This window comes from Myotis daubentonii, chromosome 18 (assembly GCF_963259705.1).
Source record: "Myotis daubentonii chromosome 18, mMyoDau2.1, whole genome shotgun sequence".
In the NCBI taxonomy this organism is placed as follows: Eukaryota; Metazoa; Chordata; class Mammalia; order Chiroptera; family Vespertilionidae; genus Myotis; species Myotis daubentonii.
Genome location: NC_081857.1, coordinates 43,482,163 through 43,505,436, shown reverse-complemented (window position 1 = coordinate 43,505,436; position 23,274 = coordinate 43,482,163). Strand labels below are relative to the sequence as shown.

The window sequence follows — 23,274 nt, the reverse complement described above, 5'->3', positions numbered from 1 at the left end:
CACGTCCATAGTTTGTAAGTTCTTCTCAGTGGAATGTCTCCCCTTTGGGGAGGGGAAAAGGCACCCTGTTTGGGACAGGCCACGGGCGGGGCCGGCCCCCAGGTGCGCTGGCAGGAGGAGGAGGGAAGGCTGAGGACAGGAAGCAGAGAGGCTGCTTTGCCCCGCCCCCAGTGTCCCTCCTGTCAATCATCTGTGACTCTGGAACCGGCAGGTGTTGGGGCGGAGGGGGGGGGGGGGCTGCGCCTCCTGACTCACCTGCCCCGCCTCCATCCGGCTGCTCCTCGCTCGCTGCCGGGCTGGGTGGGTCCGGGGAGGCGTCGTTCCCGAGCTTCTAAAACACCCGGCACCCCCCAAAGTGCGTGTTCATTTAAAGCGTGAGAGGCACAGAGCAGACAGCGCGACAAGATGGCGCTTTGCTGTCAGTCCTCACCCGAGGGCGCTTTCCATGGATGTTTAGAGAGAGTAGGAGAGAGAGACTCGATGTGAGAGAGACACATCGACTGGTTGCCTCCTGCAAGAGCCCTGACCAGGGCCCGGGAGGAGCCTGCAACCCAAGTACCGCCCTTGCCCGAAATCGAACCCGGGACCCTGCGATCCCCAGGCCGACGCTCCGTCCACTGAGCCGAACCAGCCAGGGCGAGCGGCCCTTCAGCTCCTCCCTGGCTGAGCTGCTGTGTGAATCTGCCGCCCTCCCTCCGCCTGGGCCCTGACCCTGCACACGGCAGGACCCGCTCCAAGTGGGGTCGGAACCTCTCCCACGGGAACGCCCCAAAGAGGAGCGAGGTCCCGGGCAGGCAGGGCTTCTGCCCGGGCAGCACCAAGGACACAGGTGTGGTGCGTCAGCGGCAGACACAGGTAAGCCGGCGGGAACGCATTAAAGACGAACCCTGGGCCCGGCTGGCGTGGCTCAGTGGGTAGAGCGTCAGCCTGCGGACTGAAGGGCCCCGGGTTCGGTTCCAGTCAAGGGCATGTGCCTCAGTTGCAGGCTCCATCCCTGGCCCCAGGTCAGGGGGCGTTGGGAGGCAACCAATCGATGTGTCTCTCTCAAGTCATTGTTTCTCTCTCTCTTCTCTCCCCCTTCCTTCCTCTCTCTCTAACCATCAGTGGGAACATATCCTCGGGTGAGATTAACAACAACAAACACAAAACCCCTCAGACTTGACGTGGACGGCGTCTGGCGGCAAGGACGGGGAAGGGGAAACGCCGCTGCCCCGGCAGCCCCTGCGCCAGCCAGTTGGCACCGCGGGCACGCAGCCACCGGGGGACCAGGAGAGGCCAGGCGGCTGAGCACTCAGCACCGGTCGCCCTCCAACTTCCTCAGTGACAGACGCCGCGCCCTCACCTCACAGCTTTCTCGCTAAGTCCACACCCTAAAGTGAACGGTGCGAAGAGCATGGCTCCAGAGGAACGCGAAGATGACACACACGTGAATCGATAGCATTTTGTCAACAGAACGCTCCCCGCTGGTGCGGATGTTGCTGGCTAAAGCGCAGTCTGGAGTTGAGGGGACAACACTGGGAAGCCAGCTGGGAAAGCCCTCTCTTACTTTATTGTTCTAATAGAGCAGCGACGCGCAAACCTCCTTCATCACATGGCACACATCCACTAATTACTAAACTTCTGCGGCAAACCAAAAAATGTTATTTTTTGCCGGTCTGACCAGAAAAAGAAATAGGTATAATTCTTATTCACTCACACCGGGCGGTTACTATTGTGTTGGCTGTTGTCATGCTTCTATGGAACCATCGCAGGGAAGAGAGGGCGGTGCCCCTGACTAGTCAGGTATTGCATGTTGTAGAAATTCTCGCGGCCCACCGAGTGAAAACCGCTGTCATAGAGGGAATACCCCTGACTTGTTCGAATTTTTAATACTACGGGTTTTTATTATCATTGTTTTACATATATTTTTTTCAATATGTTTTTATTGATTTCAGAGAGAAAGGGAGAGGGAGAGATAGAAACATCGATGATGAGAATCACTGATTGACTGCCTCCGGCACACCCCACTCTGGGGCTTGGGCCTGAAACCCAGGCATGTGTCCTGACCAGGAATCGAACCTGGGACCCTTGGTTCCGCAGGCCTACACACTACCCACTGAGCAACCGGCTGGAGCTTGTTGTTATAGTAAATGGACACTAGGTGGCGCTAGGAGACCACGGGCATGAACTAGCAGAACTACCACTAACAGGAGAATTCTGACCCCTGGAGCCTGTTTCCATCCCAAACCCAAAGCACCGGGAGAAAGGCCTGGAGCACAGCCTCCCTCCACAGGCAGCTGCTCTCCAGTGGGAGCCGCCACCCAGCATCGCCTGGAGCACACAGCCTGCTCCCCGTCCAAGGAGGCCTATGAAGCCATGAAGTGCACATCCGAAGGAGGAGTGAGGCAGGAAACTGTCAGGTAACCAAGGTGCCCGTCAACACCTGTGAAACCACGTGGGAGGCAGGACTGGATGAACACATGACCGAGCGGCGATGGCCGGCCGGCATGGCTCAGTGGCTGAGCGTCCACCTATGAGCCAGGAGGTCCCGGATTCAATTCCCGGTCGGGGCACAGGCCCGGCTTGTGGGCTCAATCCCCAGTGGGGGCCGTGCAGGCGGCAGCCGATCGATGATTCTCTCTCATCACTGATGTTTCTCTCTCTCCCCCTCTCCCTTCCTCTCTGAAATCATTAAAAATATTTTTTTTTAAAAAAAGAAAACACGCCTGGGTGTATAGAGTCCCCTAAGCAGCCCCCGCCCTGCACAAAGTCCACCGTTTCCTTCCTGGAAACGAGGCTCCTTGGCGTGAGCGGACGTAGTCTCCTCTTCCCAGAAAGGAGGGGTGCAACCTCCCTGACTTTGGAGAACCCCGTTCCACAAACTCTGAAGCGCCCAGGGAAACCCAGAGGAGCCACGGCCAGGTTAACGTGGCCCGTGGCCTGTGGCTCCGGGGCCACAACGAGGGTCCAGCCCTTCGGGAGCTGCAGGAGGAAACAGGCAGTCGGGGGAGGGGACACCCCTGCCTGTACTTCAGCCAGAGGCTGGACAGTGAACGACACATCGAGGCTGATGGGCGGGGGGGGGGGGGCCCTCAGCAATGTTTACACCATGACGGACGTTTCTCTTCACCGCGTCCGACCACAGTGGTCGATATTCCACTGATTCTAACAGGACACCTGGCTTTCTTTCCTTTGACTTTTAAAGCTGGAATCTCCCCAGGAATGCTCTGGTCTGGAAAAGGGGATGAATCAGGACCTAAGTGAAACCGAGAGCTGCATTTCCACAATTAGAAGCTGGTCTCCGCCCCGCGCTGGCCGGGAGGATGGAGCATCAGCCGCGACAGGGACCACCAACGGCCGCCCAGGGGATGCGGCTCTCACCCAGGGGACAAAACCCAAAGACGGCAAGTCCGCGGGCCTCACCTTGTGCGCACCGGCCACTCGCCGCCCCTGCTTGGCCTTCATCTCAGCCAGCAGGCCGCTGCCCATCACCTGGACGCCATACCGCCGGCTGCCCTGGGGGCTGCCCCTGCCGTCGCCGGGCTCCGGCCGCCCCCCGTCCTCCCCGTCCTCGGGGGGCTCGGGCGTCAGCATCTCCTCTGTCCGCTCAGCGCTGTCGTGCTCGGCCGGCCTCGCATCCCGCCGGGGCGTGTCCACGGCTGGACCTCTGCCCGCCCCTTTGGGCGAGGACGGCTCGTCCGCCATCAAGACCGTGGGCGGCCGCTCGGGCTTGGACCGGGGCTTGATCAGGTTGAGGAAGCCGCTCCTGCGAGATTCTCTCTTCTTCTTCTCGTCGCCCCCGTCGCCGGGGTCCTGGGCCTCGGGGCCTCTGGCCGATGATCTCCTGGGACAGAGAAGAAGGAACCCTGCTGGCTACACTGTAATCCCGGTTCCAGCAGAAACCGTCAGAACACAGACGGGAGCCCGGCGGGCGGGGCTTAGGGGCTGAGCGTCCACCTATGAGCCAGGGGGTCAGGGTTCGAGTCCCGGTCAGGGCACAGGCCCAGGTTGTGGGCTCCACCCCAGTGTGGGGTGCGCAGGAGGCAGCTGATCAGTGATTCTGTCTCATCACTGGTGTATCCCTCTCTCCCTCCCTCTCCCTTCCTCTCTGACATCAATACGAACACATTTAAAAAACCAAGAGAAAAGAAGAGCGCCGTTCACCACGGACGCTCCCCGTCAGCAGGCCTGGGGTGAGGCCGGGAGTCTGTGTCTCTAACACGTTCCCAGCTGACAGCCCTGTTGCTGGCCTGCAGGTCACGTCTGCAAACCCTCAGTAGCGTGAAGCCCGTTGGGAAAACCTCTACACGCGTGAGGCGGCTGCCGCGACTCCCATGCGGGTGGAACCATGGTCTGTCACGGCTCTGGACTCACCGCCTGGTCACCTTCTTGGTGAAGAACTCGTCCACGCCCTCGTCCACTCTCCCCATGAGGCCGTTCCGCTCGCCGTCCTGGGGGCCCACGGTCGCAACGCTGACCTGCCAACCAGACGGCACCACAGTGACCGACGGTCATGAGGTCGCAGACACTGTGGTTACGGTCAAGGCCCTGGGACCACAGGCCGTCCATTGGGACAGAAGTCACGGTTCCAGTGTGACCGGGGCAGGAAGGAAGGGGAGGAACAGGTGCACCCAGGCCTGGCGGCGAGTCGCTGCCGCTGCAAAGCCCGTGGAAGAGCCCAGTGTCTACAGGCCGCCCGGCCGGCGGGGCTCAGGGGCTGAGCGTCGACCTATGAACCGGGAGGTCAGGGTTCGATTCCTGTCAGGGCACAGGCCCAGGTTGTGGACCCCACCCCGTGTGGGTGTGCAGGAGGCAGCCGATCAATGACTCATCACTGATGTTTCTATCTCTCTCCCTCACCCTTCCTCTCTGAAATATTTATACATTAAAAACAAAAATCAAAGACCAACAGTGAGCATCCGTGCTCTGGGGACGAGAGCATCAGTGTCTCCCGAGGGCGCAGGGCCCCCCACAGCCCCCGTCTCCGCAGGACAGGCGGCTTCCAGGCCCCCCCATCACGCAGCCAGTGCTGAGCGCTGGGCACTGACCACAGGACCCACCATGGGCCTCCGAGGCCCGGCCGGCCCAGGGCTGGAGCCAGCCAGCACCCGGCACGGGGCGGGGCCCGGGGGGCGGCCCAGGCTGTGCACTCGCACACGTTGGGGACAGCGTCGTCCTCGGGTCCTGCAGCCGCCCAGGGAGACGGGGTGGGCTTCCTGCAGGGAGCGGGCCTCAGGGGAGATCTGAGAGGCGAGTAGATACCAGCTCTGGGGTGTGCATGCGTGTGTGCGTGCACACATGTGCGTGCAAATGCATGCGCATCCGCATGTGGGTGTGTATGTGCGCGTGTCCATGTATGTCCGTGTGTGCACTTACGTGCGTGTGCGCATATGCGTGCATGTGCATGTGTGTGCATGCTGGGGGGAGAAAAAGGCTGCGGCTCTGAGGAAGGCCCAAGGGGCAGCCCGGGCTGGGGCGGGAGCTGCGTGCAGGACCAGGTCCACGTGTGTGCCTGTGGGTGGTGACGCTATAAAGCTGCACGGCGCCGGCCTGCTCTCCTCGCCACGCGGCTGCGTTTTTCAGGGACGGCCAAGCAGCCCCACAGCCAGTGCAGCCTTTTCCTAACCGTGAGCGCCAGGGGGAGATTCTACACAAATGACCATGCCCAGGCTCTGCTCCCCTTAACCAAGGGCCCCAGCAGGGCTCCCTCCCCGCAAGCAGAGCTCCCCCCCCTCCCCCAGCAGGGCTCCCACCCCAGCAAAGCTCCCCCCCCAGTAGGGCTCCCCCCCAGCAGGGCTTCCCCCTCAGCAGGGCTCCCCACAGCAGGGCCCTCCCCCAGCAGGGCTCCCCCCAGCAGGGCTCCCCGCAACACCCCCCCACGCACCGCCGCCTGCGTGGGCCGCTGCCTCTTGTTGCGCCGGGGCCGCAGCTTGGTGAAGTGCTCCAGCTTCCGGCCCTCCTCCGAGGGCAGCTCAGGGATGAGGCCCGAGCTCCGCTTCTCCGCGGGGCGGGGCGGGATGGGGAGGGGCGGGTCCTCCACGTGAATGGGCACCTCCTCCAGGGCCTTGTCCAGGTCAAACTCCATTTCTGCAGGAAGCAAAGCCAGACCCCACTCAGCGCACATCAGGCCGCAGTTCCCGACGTGACGCGAGGCTCATGGACAGCGAGCAGCCGGCCGACACCGACTCTCTCGACGCCTGCCGGTCGGGCGGCCCTGCAGCCGGGGGGGGGGGGGGGGGGGGGGGGGGTCGGCGGAGGGAGGGGGGCGGGGCGGACACTCACCGAAGGCCCTGGACACCGGCCGCAGCATCCGGCTGTGGATCGTCTTCCTCTTGGACTTGGGGGTCATCTAGCAACGAAACAGGAAGCCCTGAGCCAGGCGTCCCCCAAACCTGCCCTTCAAACGTCCGGAACCCCTGGGGCATCTGGGACCCGTGGTCTCGGCTCAGCATCGGCTCAGCCCTTGGAGGACGCTGGTGCCGCGGGGCGGCTGATGGGGGCGGGGGGCCCACGGTTTCCAAACGCGTCGTCTTCTCCAAGGCTGCAGCCCCCGCCTCCCCGCCCCCCCAAGGCACATCCTGGGGGCACGGCACTGAGCTCCGAGCTGCCCGAGGGCGTCCCACTGGACAGAAAGACTGTGAGGTCAGTGACGGGTGAACCCGGGCCGTGTCCCCCCTCCGCCTGGGGGCACAGACGAGCTGGGATTCAGTGTCCGCACCTGCCCTCGCTTCCCAGAAAGTCAGCTTTGATCCTGCTGGTCCTCCTTCCAGACCCAAGACCAAAGCCCAAACCACGGCCAGCGCCCCGAGGGCACTTCTCCAGCGCGGGGTGTCGGCTGGGTCATGAGCAGCCGAGCTGAGGCCGGCGTCGTCTCCCTCCACGGGGTGAATTTCCTCAGCCTGAGCCTCACCCGTCTCTAAGTCCCTCTCGCCTTCCCCCACGTCTGTCTGTCTGTCTGTCCGTTATACGTGTGAAATGACACCGTGCCTGTGTCTGGCCCCGAGGGGTCAGCACCCGATACTTCACAGACCAATTCGTGGCTGAGCCCGCCAACCACGGCTTCAGGCCTAGACAGAATTGGTTTGTTTCTAAAAACGCATTCTGAGCCATAAGAAGTAATTTCCAATTTCTTAAAAAAGTATTTTATTGATTTCAGAGAGGGAGGGAGAGAAAGACAGAAACATCAACGATGAGAGAATCATTGATCAGCTGCCTCCTGCAAGCCCCACAATGGGGATCGAGCCGCAACCCGGGCCTGTGCCCTGACCAGGAGTCGAACCCGGGACCCTTCAGTCCGCAAGCCAATGCTCTATCCACCGAGCCACCCTGGCCAGGGCTGAAGTACTTTTCCACTCACATCTTCGGGACACACGGGGGGCAACATGCTAAATCCTTGCGAACGACACCACAGAAGGAAACCCCTCGCGACATGCTCCTTTCCCACCCTGAGGCGCAGGCGGGGGACGGACAGAGGATGGAGCGCCTCGCCCTGCTCTCCAGGGGCCCAGCGCAGCGCCGTCTGCACGGCCCCGAAATCCCACCCCTGACCCAGTCACCATAAGGGATTTCACACTCTCCTCCACGCAGCTCACCAGCACATGCCCACCCCAAGGTGAGGACTAACGCTGGAACCTTACAAACACCCCGTTACTTTCTGCGAAACTCACTTTTAACATGTACTTCCCATACTTACTAATTAAACACAAAACAAAAAAGCAAGAGCTAAATTGCTTCTATCGACCACAAAAATAGGATGGAGTCCTTTCCTTGTTCGTTTTACCAAGTTTGCACAGAGAATGACAAACAGCCCTCTCATGCCAGCTCGGGAATCCCTAACGACTCTCCTCTCCCCTGAGGCGAACAGACAAAATAAAAAGTTTAAAAAAAAAAAAGCAGCTGCAAGCAGATCAGTGAAGTTGCTGTAATGCGAGAAGTGAATGGTAATGCCGATTTTCTAAACCTTGGAAAACAAGGAAACATCTGAAAGTTTAAGCGAGCTTGTCTTTTTTTTTTCTTTTCCCTCCACGTGCACATGGTAAGGACGATTCCCCTCTTGAATGTCACACCCTCTCTCCTCCAGCACCAGCTCCCACACGGCTCAGTCACACCCTCTTCCCTCCAGCACCCGGCTCCCACACGGCTCAGTCACACCCTCTTCCCTCCAGCACCCAGCTGGGGCGTCTGACAGTCACCGCCTGATTCTTGAGCTGCACCATCTTGGGAAACCCAGCCTTGTCAGCGCTGCCCGCTCCGTCCAGGACCCGCAGGGGGAGAGGGGTGGGGAAGGACAGCGTCCAGGGGACAGCCAGGCAGCGCAGAAGCCAACAGTCACAAAGGCAGAAACGAGGGTGCCGGAAAGAGCAGGGCAGCCCCAATCCTCACACGCGTGCAGCAGGGGGTCTCCATGCAGCAGGAAGAAAGGGAAGAAACATGGACGAGGGAACAGAAAGGCACGGCCAGGACTGGGAGAGGCACTTCGCCAGCAGACAGGGCCCTCAGCAGAGCCTGAGGCAGGCAGGAGGCTTCTCGCGAGCAGCAGCGCTAACAGCCCGACATCCGAGCCGCTGGGAGACGTCACCCACTTGCCACGTGGGTGCACGAGGCCCCTGGCCGACCCTCGGGGACGGAGACAGCACAGCTCCCGGGCAGCTGGTCCTGGCCCGGCTGGTAACCACGTGGGGACTGGGCGCCGGTGGGCGGGTGTGAGCGTCCGTCGGTGCCGGTCCACGCTCCTGCTGCACGTGAGGGGGGCAGCTGTGCATCCCCCAGCCCCCAAGCCTTTCGGGAAGGACGGAGGCCGGCTGCCTAGGACGCCCTGCACCGCGGTGGGAGCTGGCCTTTCCCACCGAATCTCTGATGCGCTGGACACTGTGGCCGTGAACAGGCGTGAGGCCTCTTCTTAACATTCTGAAGGCGTGCCCAGGGCTCCTCAGCCTGCGAGTGGAAACGGGGCCTGCTCCGCGGAAGGGACCCCACACCCCGGCACCGGCACCGGGACCACCGCCCCGGCCCGCTTGTTGGAAAGGCCTCCTCAGCATCGTCCTGAGCCCGACCTCCAGACTTCTAACTCCAACCGCACCTCCTTTCATGACCCATCACATTGCAAACAGAATGAAAGGAGGGAAGATATATAGTCAAGTACCCGTAAACGGGTGACATGCGGACTTCAGCCCCGTGCTAACAGGTCAACTGTGGACGCAGACGTGAGAGCGGGACAGGCTGACGCCCACAGTTTAGATTTCCCTCCTCTTTCTTTTCTTTCTTTCTTCTCTTTCTCTCGCTTTTTTATTTTTTGGTTAATCCTCACCGGAATATTTTTTCCCCATTGGTTTTCAGAGAGAATGGAAGGGAGGGGGAGAGGCAGAGAAACATTAATGTGAGAGACACGTCGACTGGTTGCCTCCCACACACCCTTGACAGGAATCAAACCGGGACCCTGCAGTCCACAGGCCGACACCCCAACCACTGAGCCAGACCAGCCAGGGCTCCCTCCTCTCTGAAAGGGTCACTCAATGAGACACGCCCCCTGCCCATCTCTCTAGGAGGGGCGGAGCCTTCCCATTGGTCTGGCTCCTAAAGCGACAGGCAAGCAGAACTGCATTCCTGCGGCGAGGAGAACCAGGGCGACGGAGAAGCCAACTTTCCGACGGCCGGAGAGCGGGCTCCTCGCCGCTCAGCACACGGCCCACGCCCTGAACTGTGCGACCTCGCAGAGCACAGACCGTGCGAGTGAGCTACGCAGGACACACTGCGAGTGAGCTACGCAGGACACACTGACCGAGGCGACGGCAAACTGGAGCGGAAAGGCGGTGGGCAACGCTCCTCCCCCAGAGCGCCTGCCGCCCAGGAGGCCGGTCTACGGACGAGGCGGGCTCCTGGTTAACACACCCGCGTCCTGACAGAGGCCCGTGTGCCGAGGGGAGGAGGGCGGCTCATCGTCACCCTCACCAGCCCCACGGCCCCGAGAGGCACGGTCCGGGTGAGCCAGGTGTGGCAGACGCACCGCAAACAGCTGCGTGAGACCGGGCGACACGGGTTCGACACGGCCGTTCCCCCGTGGCACCGACACAGGCCTGCCTCACGGGGGGACAGCACACACCTTTCACTTGTGCTTCTGGGCACAGATTCATCTTTTTTTGAAAAAAATTTTTGTTCATTAAGAAACCGAGTATTTTGTTCTTTTTTGTTAATCCTCACCCAAGGATGTTTTTCCATTGATTGTTAGAGAGTGGAAGGGAGGGGGAAAGACAGACACATCGATGTGAAAGAGACACATTGACTGGTTGCCTCCTGCACGCACCCGACCAGGGCCAGGGAACCTGCAACCGAGGTATGTGCCCTCGACCGGAATCCACCTGGGACCCTTCGGTCCATGGGCCGGCGCTCTTTCCACTGAGCCACCCCGGCCAGGACTGAAACTTAAGTTCTATCAGCCTCACCGACAGCCTCTGCACAGCAACACGTTTCTGAAAGGTCGTCTCTGGGGGGAGTTTTATTGGTCTGGTTTGTGAAGGTGAGATTTTTTATAAAAACCAACAGCCAAGCCGAGGGGTTCGACGAAGGAGTCGCCGCAGCGCATCTTACCAAACACGTGTCCTGCTCCTCCAGGCGCTCCAGCTCCGTGAGCTCCTCCACCGCGAGGACCGGGCGCCGGGCCGGCTTCTCGTCCACGGGCTCCGCGTCCACGGCCTCGGGGGCGGGAAGGGTCCGGCCCCGCCGGCTGAAGTGGTCGGACTGGAGGGTCAACACAGGACAAATCAATCACAGACACGGGCAGCGGGGGCTGGGCCCGAAGAGGCCCGAGGGCTGTGTGGACATGGATCTCAGAGAGGAAGGGGGAGGGAGAGAGAGACATCAATGATGAGAGCCCTGGCCGGTGTGGCTCAGTGGACAGACCGTCGGCCCGGCTGAAGGGTCCCGGGTTCGATTCCGGTCAAGGGCACGTACCTCTGGTGCAGGTTCCTGGTCAGGGCTCGTGCAGGAGGCAACCAATCGATCTGTGTCTCTCATATCGATGTTTCTCTCTGTCTCTCCCCCTCCCTCCCACCTTCTCTAAAAATCAATAGAAAAATATCCTCGGGTGAGGATTAAAAAAAATAAAAATAAATTTAAAATTTTTTTAAATCTTAACTTTGGATCTCAGTCTCCATATCACCTCCTCCCAGACGCTGACCTGCCCCGTGGACGCTGTCACCTGGGCTTCTCCCCGCACCCCCTGGGAGAGGGCCCAGGGGGCCCCTGATGGGCCGAAGGGACTCGGAGGGGAGGGGGCTGGGATCTGAACCGCGAAGAGGCAAAGACAGGGACCAGAGGCCGCCCGCGAGGCCGGCGCTCACCAGTCTGTGATGGCAGAGCGACAGGGCGTCCAGGAGCTCGTCCACGATCCGGTCGGACAGGAAGGAGGCCACGGTCAGCTTCACCTCGCTGTGGGCGGAGCCAGAGAGCACGGCAGTGTTTAATGTAGGAAAAGGGGAATCACCCACCCGACGGCGCGTTCATCAGCCACCGGACGGCGCCCGCTCTGTGCGACGGAAGGAAAGGATGTGTGCACAGGGCCCCAGCTGCCAACAAGAAGCCGTGAACACACAGGCCATCGACGTCCTTCGCCATTTCAACCTGCCCTGCCATCGCAGCCCTCGGACTCAGAGGCAGAAACGAGAGCATCTGCAGAAAGGCCAACTGACGTGACGGGAGGCCACAGGGACCGTGTGACGGGAGCCACGTGGACACCGTGAGGGAGCCACAGGGACACGAGGGGAGCCACGTGGACTGCGTGGCCAGGAACAAGCCACCCATTGACAGAAATGGAAACAGCCTGGCCATGGTGAATGAGGGAAGTCCGGTCTGATTGTTGAGCCGCAGTTATGACTCTGGACGCCTACCCCCCGCCCCTGAGAAACCTTTCCACGCACCACACGGGCCTACGACATGGCTGCCACCCTGACTCGCCATCTTATTTCGAGAACAGTCGCACTTTCACGGCTGTGCTGCCTTTTATGAACAAACGTCACAAGATGTTCCCTGTTCGTGTCTCCTGCCTGACCTTAGAGAAGTGCCCACCCAGCCGGCGTGGCTCAGTGGTGAGCGTCCACCTGTGAACCAGGAGGTCAGGTTCGATTCCCGGTCAGGGCACAGGCCCAGGTTGTGGGTTCCATCTCCAGGAGGGGACCTGCAGGAGGCATCCAGTCGATGTTTCTCTCTCTCTCCCCCTTCCTCTCCCTCTAAAAATCGATAAAAACTTTTAAAAGGTGCCCCGACAACAGGATGTGGCTGGCAGTTGTCACTAATAAATGACCGAGCCACGGAGGTTTCGGCCAGAGAGCTGCATCTGAGTGATACTGTCGCTCTTCGCTGCCCCCAGAATTCAAACCCCACGCGTGTCTCCTGCCTGAACACCCTGCACAAGCGCACACGCGTGTAGCGCAGCACAGTTAAAGGAGCAGGTGCTGGAGAGCCCTGTCCCCACATCCAGCGGCGTCTCCTGTGCTCACGGCCGCTCGGAAGTCAGCAGTGCGGAGGGGTCAGGGCAGGGGAGGGGGGAGACAGGCGTTTCACTGTGAGTCTGAGCCTGGACGGGTGGGAGAGCAGGGAGGCTCCCTCGGCTGAAGGGCACCCCTGCACGCGTCTCTGCCCAGGAAGGTGTCCACGCCAGCAGGACAACGAAGGCGCTGATTCTTCGATGCCGACGTGAGCGATTTCCCTGGGCCAGCGGTCGGCAAACTCATTCGTCAACAGCCAAATGTCAACAGGACAGTGACTGAAATTTCTTTTGCGAGCCAAATTTTTTAAACTTAAACTATATAGGTAGGTACATTGTTATTAACTTAATTAGGGTCCTCCTAAGGCTTAGGAAGAGCCACACTCGAGGGGCCAAAGAGCCACCGTTTGCCGACCACGGCCCTGGGCTGACAATGAAGGGAGGTTTCCTAATTCCTCAAACGAGGCCTCTCGGTAGCGATCTCCTCGACCTGACACTTCATTACCCCACAGAGGAGTCACTGTAAGACTCACTCGGTCCCTCAGGAAAACACCTTCCGCGTCCCACCCCGAGCCGCAGGGCCTGGGGACCCAGCGCTAACGGTCCCTGCCCTGATCCGCCTGAAGTGCGTTTGGGGCTCTTACTCCCTCCGAAAGCTGCAGCCGTTGTCTCTCTCCTCCCTCCTTCTGTCTCAGGCGAGGAGGTGGTTTCTCTGTTTCAAATGACAGCTCCAGAAAGGGGCCTGCCTGTGCGCTTTAATGCCTCAGGTCGCTCCAGTGTGGCCACTGGGACTGCACTCGCTTCCCGACGGAACTTCCATTCCGCACAGCATTCACGGAAATGGTTCGACTTAACCTACACGTGCACATGGACATGCGAGTGTGCGCAGGTGTGCACAATATGTGCATATGCATGTGCACACACATGTGCATGCATGTTTGTGTGTGTGCACTTGCATCCTGTACTCAGTACCGTGCACGCTAAAGAGCCCAGCGAGGACCCAGTGCCATCTGATGCCCCTGACGCCGGGACCTCCATCCGCTCCGTCTTTCAGAGCCGGCCATCCCCAGGGAAGTGGCGTGTCAGGGAGTTTGCTCGGACTCTGTGAAGCCCCAGGTAGGACCTGCCAGCAGCTCAATCGCTGTCGAATGGAGGGCAGGGCATTTCCTCTCCTTAGTGCTGATGGGGCTTCGACAGAAAACCTGAAACTCGTTTATGGAAACAGGCACACGCCCTGAAGGGCTGCAGGTCTGTGGGCCTGAACCCTCGCAACGTCCTTTCCAATCTCTCGCGTCCCCTCAGCGGAGCAGGCGCGGAAACCGTTTTCTTCTCCTGGTTTAACACACAGAGGACGCTGCATCCCAGACCCGAGCCCGAGCCGCTGCTGCAGGACCCGGCCCTGGGTCCCGACGTCCACCCTGGAGGGCGGCCTTGGGTTTCTGGATGGCGACGACCTGACTTGGGGCTTATTTTGTTTTTCCCTCATTTTTCTGGCCGGCTGTCACTTAGCGACATCACTTAGCGACATCGCTATGTTAGCACCACGCCCAGCTTTTCAGGAAAAAGCTGGTGTCTGCGGCCCCGCCATGTTCTCATCAAGATTCAGAAACGGTTAAAACGGAAAAGTCACATGTTTCTGAAGTCGGCCCCTGATCCTGATTCTCCAAGTGAGAAACGGAGCTCAGCTTCCCTGTGAGGCTCCCGATCGCTGCAGTCTCAGCGCAAAAATCCAGGCCAGGGCCTTGCTGACCGCACCTTCTCAATGTCGCATCTTTTTAAAAATATTGACATATGTCTTTAATATATACTTGCATTGATTTCCGAGAAGGGAGAGATAGAAACATCCATGATGAGAGAGAATCATGGACCGGCCGCCTCCTGCACGCCCCCCACTGGGGATGGAGCCCGCAGCCAGGCCTGTGCCCGACCGGGAATGGAACTGTGACCCACCCCCGGCCCGGGTCCACAGGCCGCGGCGCCCACCTGATCTTGTTGAGGATGTCCACGCCCGACTGCTCCAGCAGGACGTTCCTCACGAAGGTGCGGGGCACGGAGAGCTTCTCGGAGCCGGCGCGGACCAGGTCCTGCCGGAGGCGGGCCTTCCTCATCACGTGGGGGCACAGGCTCTCGGCCGCGTCCACCATGGACCCCAGCAGGGCCTGCAACGCAGCGCAGTGAGGGAGAGGCGACACGGGGCGCCTGTCGCCTCCCGCGCTCTCCGTCGTGTGCAGCCACAGGCGACAGGTTTTCCGAAAGCCGCCCCCGCCCCCTCTGCCTCGCACCAGACACGGATCATTCCCTCATCAGTGGGACCCGTCCTAGGTCATGGTCATGTGAAAATGTCCCATCAAAAACAAAATGGATAACACCTTAACCAATAAAGAAATTAAAGATAAAAAAAATATAGATTGAGTTTTGGGCAGTGAACTAGGAAAGTTTGGTGTACTTTAGTTAAAGTACAAAACAGCACTTCTCATTTGAATAAATCATTAGTCCACATTAAAAAAAAACAAGAACAAAAACAAAATGGAGCCCTGGCCAGTGTGGCTCAGTGAATAGAGCGTCAGCCTGCAGAATGCAGGGTTCCGGGTTCGACTCTAGTCGAGGGCATGTACCTCGGTTGCAGACTTCTCCCTGGCCCGGGCCCTGGTCAGGGCGCCTGCAGGAGGCAACCAATCGATGTGTTTCTCTCACATCAATGTTTCTCTCTGTCTTTCCCTCTCTCTTCCGCTCTCCCTAAAATCAATGGGAAAATATCCTCGGGTGAGGATTAAAAAAAACAAAAAGGAATTGATAGGTTTTCTCAATCTCATCCTATAAGGAGTCATTCCAAAACGTATCAAGGGAGCTGGAAAAGGCACAGTCGTCCATGTTTGCCACCCGTGTGTGTGGGTAGATAGGTGAACACACACACACACACACACACACACACACACACGGCCTATGCGTGTGGGTGGACAGGTGAACACACGCACACACACAGCCTATGCGCGTGGGTAGATAGGTGAACACACACACACACACAGGCTATGCGTGTGGGTAGATAGGTGAACACATGTATACACACACACACACACACGGCCTATGCGTGTGGGTGGACAGGTGAACACACGCGCACACACAGGCTATGCGTGTGGATAGATAGGTGAACACACGTATACACACACACACACACACGGCCTATGCGTGTGGGTGGACAGGTGAACACACGCACACACACAGGCTATGCGTGTGGATAGATAGGTGAACACACGTATACACACACACACACACACACACACGGCCTATGCGTGTGGGTGGACAGGTGAACACACGCACGCACACACGGCCTACACACAGGCAGCCGTGCCCGGGCTGCTCTCACGCAGCCGTGACCACGTCGTTCTCCAAAGGGGCAGGAGGCACGAACCTTTAGTTGCTCGTCGACAACCCTGGTGACCTCCCCGGCCATGGACTCCAGCGTCTCCTGCACAGGGCTGGACAGCAGGCCGCCGGCTCCCGCCCAGGACGCGCTGCCCACGTGGTACAAGTTCGGCAGCAGCTGGAAGGAAGGGAGAGGCCGTCCACAGCGAGGGGACAGGGCCTGAGCGCCAGCGTCCGGGGCGAGTACAAGGGGGCGGGAAGGCGTGGCCGTGCCGATCGATGGCCCTCCGCACAGATGCCGACGGAGGCCCAGCTGGAGCCGCAGGGACCGCCTCCCTCGCGCCGGGTCCTCACGGGCCTGAGGGGACCTGCCTGAGCCCCAGGGCCCCTCCCGCTCGGAGCAGTCACTGTGGGGGGACTCAGCAGCCGGGACCAGGTCCTCCCTGAGGGCTGACGGGGCCGTGCTCCCAGCGGCAGGCTCAGTGGGTGAGCACCACCTGTGAACCAGGAGGTCAGGGTTCGACTCCTGGTCAGGGAAATGCCCAGGCTGTGGGCTCCATCCCCCGTCGGGGGCGCGCAGGAGGCAGCCGATTTACGATGCTCTCGCATCACTGATGCTTCTCTCTCTCTCCCTTCCTCTCTGAAATCAATAAAAATACGTATTTTTTAAAAAGGAAGCTGGAACTATTTTCCAACCCTGACGTTTCACACACCACTTTAGCGCCTAAGACGCCTGCGCAGCCCGAGCTGACACTCACCGTCTTGGAGTTCTTGGCGTCCCGCATGAGCCGCTCGGCCGACCTCACGTCCTCCTGGACGGCATCCCCCCCACAGCTGCGCAGGGAGTTGAGGTGATCTTGGACCTTCACGCACATCCTGTCGATCATCTGCCCGCACGTGGGAGGGACACCGCGGGCCGGCGGGAGGCAACAGCACAAGTGAGGAGGCGGCTCGCGGCCGTTGGCACCGCATCTGCTGTGTAGGCGCCTCAGCCGGGTCTCCCCGTTCCCCCCGCCCCCCCGGGAGCGCCTGGCAGGGAGCCCTCGGGCTGGCCCTGGGCCCACCTGCTGGGTGGTGCTGGTGACGATGCCCTGCTGCAGGCGGTAGGCCTGCTCCTGCTGGTACTTCCTGGTCTCGTGGTTCCGGAGCAGGTAGTTTTCTATCTGGAAACAAAGCACGTGCCTCTCAGGGTCACAGCGTGACCCAGCCAAGCGACGCGGAACCAGAGCACGAGTTCCACGCCCCCCAGCGCCCCGACCCCAGGACTGGGAGCGGTGCCCGCCTCACCGTGAAGCACTGCTCTTTTTTTAAAAATATATTTTTACTGATTTCAGAGAGGAAGGGAGAGGGAGAGGGAGAGAAACATCCATGATGAGAGTCATGGGTCGGCTGTCTCCCGCACGCCCCCCACTGGGGATGGAGCCCACAACCCGGGCCTGTGCCCCAACTAGAAAAGGAACTGTGACCTCCTGGTTCACAGGTCGACGCTCAGCCCCTGAGCCACGCCGGCTGGACTGAGGGAGGAATGGAACTCGTAGGAACCAGAGTCACTGTCACGGCTCAGGAGCTGACGCCGCTCCCTGCCCCATCAGGCACTGTGCCCGCCGGGGTCCTGAGAACACAGGCCCATGTGAACAGCGCTTTGTAAGGACAAGAGCTGCTTGTATGTCGGACGTATGAACGCAATTCCGAGCGAATGTGCGTTCACAGTAAGCCGGCTGCCGGCTCCTTGTACCTTCTGCAGAGCCTCCTCCGTTTTCTCGGGGTTCGTCTTGAGGGCTTGGGCAGCGTCGTACATGGGGATTGGCATGAATCGCAGCGTGTAGTTCCTACGAAAAGGAGAAAGTCATGTTTACTTAAAAATAACTTCCTGCCTGGCCGGCGTGGCTCAGTGGTTGAGCGTCAACCTAGGAACCAGGAGGTTACAGTTCAATTCCCATCAGGGCACAGGCCTGGGTTGTGGGCTGACCCCCAGTGTGGGGCGTGCAGGTGGCCGCCGACCCATGACTCTCTCATCATTGGTGTTTCTCTCCCTCTCCCTCCCTTTGTCTCTGAAATCAACAAATACGTATTTTATTTTCAGAAAAGAAAAGCAGTTGGAGTGGCTTCCTTCCCCCCCTCCCGTCGCCCTGAGCGCCACAGGCCTCTGCCCTCCAGTCACAGCATCTTCCCTCCAGGTATCAGCTTCCTCGCCCCCCAGGTGCAGAGCTGCCTTCACGGGACAGAAGGCAGCACCGTGGAGACAGACTGTGAGGCCGCGGGAGGAGGAAGCAGCGTTGGGCACGCGCCCACATACAGACTCACACCAGGCCACGCGTGAGACCAGCTCGGCCCTGCCTGCGAGTCCCAGCCACAGCTATGCCCACCACACCCGCGGCTCAGGGACACCCCGGGGCTCAGGGACACCCCAGGGCTCAGGGACACCATGGGGCTCAGGGACACCCCGGGGCTCAGGGACACCATGGGGCTCAGGGACACCGTGGGGCTCAGGGACACCGTGGGGCTCAGGGACACCGTGGGGCTCAGGGACACCGCGGGGCTCAGGGACACCCCGGGCTCAGGGACACCGCGGGGCTCAGGGACACCCCAGGCTCGGGGACACCCCGGGCTCGGGGACACCGCGGGGCTCAGGGACACCCCAGGCTCGGGGACACCCCGGGGCTCGGGGACACCCCGGGGCTCGGGGACACCGTGGGGCTCAGGGACACCCCGGGCTCGGGGACACCCCGGGCTCAGGGACACCCCGGGCTCAGGGACACCGCGGGGCTTAGGGACACCCCGGGGCTCAGGGACACCCCGGGCTCGGGGACACCCCGGGGCTCGGGGACACCGTGGGGCTCGGGGACACCCCGGGGCTCAGGGACACCCCAGGCTCGGGGACACCCCGGGCTCGGGGACACCCCGGGGCTCAGGGACACCGTGGGGCTCAGGGACACCCCGGGCTCGGGGACACCCCGGGGCTCGGGGACACCGTGGGGCTCAGGGACACCCCGGGGCTCAGGGACACCCCAGGCTCGGGGACACCCCGGGCTCAGGGACACCCCGGGCTCAGGGACACCCCGGGCTCGGGGACACCCCGGGGCTCAGGGACACCGTGGGGCTCGGGGACACCCCGGGGCTCAGGGACCCGGGTGTGACTGTTTCCCAGGAGGAATCCCCGAGCGCTCACTTCTCCATGGCCACGGCTATGTCCTGAAAGCCTTGAGCAGAGATGTTGTTCTTGTCCCAGATCACCGTCCTGTTTGGAAAGGAACCACATAGATAATGAGACACTCGGAGGGGAGGGACCAGGCCTCCCATGACGAGGAAGCTCTGTGGGCCCGTGTGGGTGCTTTCGGACGACGCGTCATGTGACCGAGGGGAATGGTCCTCGCTCTGAGCCGTGGACCCGGCCCCTGGCTGGCTTCTCCTCAGTGGCAGGTCCGGGGAGGGGAGGCCAGGAGGCTGGGCTCACACCTGAGTGGGAGCCCCGTCACTCCTGCCGCCTCCAGGGCCCTGCTCGCCAGGCCCTGCCCACCAGCGTTCACTGCCTGCCCCACTCGGTCACGTCAGCACCGACGTGAAAGGAGCCCCCACAGCTCTTGGCAGGCGCCCCCTCCAGCAGAAACCTCTCCACAAAGGCTGGGAGGAATCACTGTCCACATCTGGGAGCAAGCCAGGCCGGCACAGCTCAGCGGTTGAGCGGCGACCTATGAACCAGGAGGCCCCGGTTCGAGTCCCGGTCAGGGCACAGGCCCAGGTTGTGGGCTCCATCCCCAGGGGGGGCGTGCAGGACGCGGCTGGTACATGATACTCTCTCATCATGGATGTTTCTCTCTCTCTCTCCTTTCCTCTCTGAAATCAATACAAATATATTTTAAAAAATAAATAAATCTGGGAACACCCTCTCGGTATTTTGACAAAAGATAAAAACTGTCGCCCCTTCTCCCCGCCCCCCACCCCCAGCCACCGGGCGGCACCTGAGCTTGGTGTTGATCTGCAGCGCTTTGGCCAGCATCTTGGCGCCCATGTCGCCCATGGCGTTCCCGCTGATGTCCACTTTGGTCAGGGACGTGTTGCTGCCCAGGGCGTTGATGATGATGGTGACCTCGGTCTTGAGTTTGGAGTCGGCCAGGGACAGGGACTGCAGAGGCTGCGGGGGGGACAGCACACGGCTCGTCTCGGGCGGAGAACCACTGGGAGGACCCGCTGTGCGGAGACCTCCTCTGTAAACTCGGCCACGAGACGCTGGAAACACGGACGGGCACCTCCCCTTGAAGGAAAGCCGGGCGACACCGAGAGAGGCCGGTGCCAGCGCTGAAAGGATGACATAACGAAGAGGCTACACAACATCTGAGCACCGTGGTCGGCAAACTGCGGCTCGCGAGCCACATGCGGCTCTTTGGCCCCTTGAGTGTGGCTCTTCCTAAGCCTTAGGAGCACCCTAGTTAATAACAAAGTACCTACGTATATAGTTTAAGTTTAAAAAATTTGGCTCTCAAAAGAAACTTCAATTGTTGTACTGTTGATATTTGGCCCTGTTGACTAATGAGTTTGCCGACCACTGACTCAGCACATTAAAGATGGGTCAGGCCCGGCGAGGGGCTCCATGGTTGAGCATTGACCTGTGAACCAGGAGGTCAGTTCAATTCGCGGTCGGGGCACATGCCCGGGTTGTGGGCTCCATCCCCAGTGTGGGGTGTGCAGGAGGCAGCCGATCAATGTTTCTCTCTCATCATTGATGTCTCTCTCTTCCTTTCCCTTCCGCTCTGAAATCAATCATTTTTTTTTAAAAGAGATGAGCTTAGGAGTCCATCTCTGTTCGTTACAATCTTCCTTTAATTTATCATGAGTGGAATCAAGGGAAGAGCAAGTAAACTTTAAACGTCTCCTATCGCCGTGCCAAAGCCTAACGATTTATTCCATTTTTTGTCAAATGATAGAAAACGTGTGCCCAGAATAAATGACCTGGAAGCCTCTGACCATTAACCCGGAGGAAATAATGAGAACGGCAGCAGACACGAGGCAGGCGTTTTAGAGGAACCCTCACCGACTCTTCGTCCTGAATCATCTGCACTAAGCTGTCCAGCACGGGGGTCAGGTTTCTAAAGAGACCAAGAGGCGGCAGAGGTCAGCCCACGGGTCCGGGAGGCTGCGTCCATCCCCGTCACAGCAACAGCCCAGGACTCTTACTTGGGTTTCATGTTGTTGAAGTTCTTGCCCAAGGCCAGGTGCCGCACGGACCTGTTCCTGCTGAGCCACACGATCAAGGTGGAGAGGTCGGACTCCAAGCCTGGGAGAGGGGCGAGGGTCAGGACGCGGCAGACGACGCTCGGTGGAACGCCATCCCGCCAGGGCGGCTCCCCGAGGGCCTGGGTCCTCGTCTCCGCAAGGGAACGCTGTGCTCTCCCCCTGCCCTCTTATTTCCCAGGGATAAACCCCTACACTCATTCTCCAGCCCGGCCAGCGCGGCTCAGTGGCTGAGCAATGGACTATGAACCAGGAGGTCCCGGTTCGATTCCCGGTTGGGCCACATTCCTGGGTTGCGGGCTCGGTCCCCAGTGTGGGGCGTGCAGGAGGCAGCCGATCAGTGATTCTCATCATTGATGTTTCTCTCTCTCTCCCTCTCCCTTCCTCTCTGAAATCAATAAAAACATGGACACAGACAATGGGTGGGGGCAGTGAGGGCCTGGGGCATGGCTGGGCTGGAGGGGCCAATGTGGGGGTAAAGGGGGTCTGTAATACTTTCAACGATAAAAATTTAAAAAAAAAATCATCCTCCACAGACCCTTGCACAGCCCGGGGGATGAGGTCAGCGGGGTTGGGAGTGGAGAACGGCAGGTGGCTCCCATGCTCCCGTCCTGGTGACTCAGCACTCTCCACCAGTGAGTGCGGTGTCTGTGCAAACTGCTCAGGCCGCGAGCATCCGCGGGAACACGCTCCGGACACACACGCCAGGGCTCAACCTGATCTCCCTCCACCAAGAGCCCAGAGGCTGAGCTCCTCATCTTGGGCCCGAGATCGTAACTGGCTTTTGTCTGTTCTGTGTGTGCCTTGATGCTGTTAATCCTTCCCCAAGGACATTTTTCCATTGATTTTTAGAGAGAATGGATGGGAGGAGAGAGAGACGGAGAGGGGGCATTGATGGGAGAAAGACTATGACTGGTTGCTTCCTGTAAGCGCCTGACCAAGGCCAGGGATCGTCTGCCACCCAAGTACCCAGGTACGTGCCCTTGACTGGAATCGAACCTGGGACCCTCAGTCCGAGAGCAGGCGCTCTACCCACGGAGCCACACCGGCCAGGGCTGAGCTGACTTTTTCCTTTCCCGCCCAGACCTTGCACTGTGGGCTCCAGGATCAGCTCAGTGAGACCGGGGCACAGGTTTGTCCCATGAGTAAACTCCACTGTCAGATGTAAGAGGCCCAGCAGACCAGGCGGGCCACATCTCCACAGACGGGTGCCGCCCAGGTCCGGCTGGAAGGTGCGTCCCCGTCACCCACCTGCTTCGGAGAACCCGCCACCCCCTCCCCGCGGCCGCTCACCGTTGTCGGAGATGTCCAAGCTGGTGATGTTGTGGATCTCGGCGATGCAGCCCTCCAACACCTGTGCGCCTCCTGACCTCAGCTGGACAGACAGACGGACACAAGGCACAGTCACCCGGGAGGCGTAGCCAAAACCTCAGACACAGGCGCTGCGTCTTAAACTCGGCACCAACTTAGAAACGTCACAGACGCGATCATAGGCGGTGAAGAGCGACCCTCGTCACTGCTGCCGTCTCCCACTTCACATCAACCACAACCTTCAGAAAAGCAGCCAAGCAGCCCTGGCCGGTTGGCTCAGTGGACAGTGTCGGCTGCGGACTGGAGGGTCCTGGGTCTGATTCCAGCCCTGTGCCCGGGTGGCGGACTCGATCCCAGTGGGGGTGTGCAGGAGGCAGCTGATCAATGCTTCTCTCTCATCACTGGTGTTTCTATCTCGCTCTCCCTTTCTCTTCCTCCCTGAAATCAAAGTTACATTTAAAAATAAAAAATAAAGTATTTCCTAGTGTCCTTTTAAATTTTTGGAAAAATGCTGATTGACACTAGACTGGAAGCTAAAAAACAACAACAGGTTCTTCACAACCCACAGCTCTGAGGAGCACGGCTCCAGGTCCCAGCTCGGTAACACTCGCGTTAATGTGTGCACAGACGATGTGATGTCACAGAAATAATTTAGGCAAACACATCCAAGAAACGTAACTTGATTTTCAGAGCATGAAAAAGAACTGTGTGTCCGAGAATCTAACAAAGGTGCCCGAGTCTTTACAATTCTATAACTTGCTGTTGGTGACTCCTCTATTGAGAAGTGAATTTTTTTACAAGAAAACCTCTACTTTCTATAAAGTGCAGTGAAAAAGTTTCATTTACAAACATGGGAACTCCAGGTGACATGAGCGCTCGATGCCATTTATTTTATAAAAACTCTTAACTAGATA

General features: G+C 59.8%; 1 protein-coding gene across 5 annotated transcripts in view; it reads right to left on the bottom strand.

The window, feature by feature from the left end:
- Nucleotides 1-23,274, bottom strand: part of CARMIL1 (capping protein regulator and myosin 1 linker 1) — a 79,777-nt gene that overhangs the window by 6,852 nt on the left and 49,651 nt on the right. For all 5 annotated transcript variants that reach the window (XM_059674231.1, XM_059674230.1, XM_059674234.1 and 2 more), the window contains 17 exons: nucleotides 22,343-22,424; nucleotides 20,993-21,092; nucleotides 20,850-20,904; nucleotides 19,780-19,952; nucleotides 18,990-19,058; nucleotides 17,556-17,649; nucleotides 16,885-16,983; nucleotides 16,579-16,707; nucleotides 15,867-15,998; nucleotides 14,441-14,616; nucleotides 11,316-11,403; nucleotides 10,564-10,713; nucleotides 6,262-6,328; nucleotides 5,864-6,066; nucleotides 4,354-4,457; nucleotides 3,403-3,823; nucleotides 256-331 (listed from right to left, as the gene is read on the bottom strand). In XM_059674231.1, coding sequence (XP_059530214.1) covers nucleotides 256-331; nucleotides 3,403-3,823; nucleotides 4,354-4,457; nucleotides 5,864-6,066; nucleotides 6,262-6,328; nucleotides 10,564-10,713; nucleotides 11,316-11,403; nucleotides 14,441-14,616; nucleotides 15,867-15,998; nucleotides 16,579-16,707; nucleotides 16,885-16,983; nucleotides 17,556-17,649; nucleotides 18,990-19,058; nucleotides 19,780-19,952; nucleotides 20,850-20,904; nucleotides 20,993-21,092; nucleotides 22,343-22,424 — 2,218 coding nt within the window. The remainder of the gene's footprint in view (nucleotides 1-255; nucleotides 332-3,402; nucleotides 3,824-4,353; nucleotides 4,458-5,863; nucleotides 6,067-6,261; nucleotides 6,329-10,563; nucleotides 10,714-11,315; nucleotides 11,404-14,440; nucleotides 14,617-15,866; nucleotides 15,999-16,578; nucleotides 16,708-16,884; nucleotides 16,984-17,555; nucleotides 17,650-18,989; nucleotides 19,059-19,779; nucleotides 19,953-20,849; nucleotides 20,905-20,992; nucleotides 21,093-22,342; nucleotides 22,425-23,274) is intronic.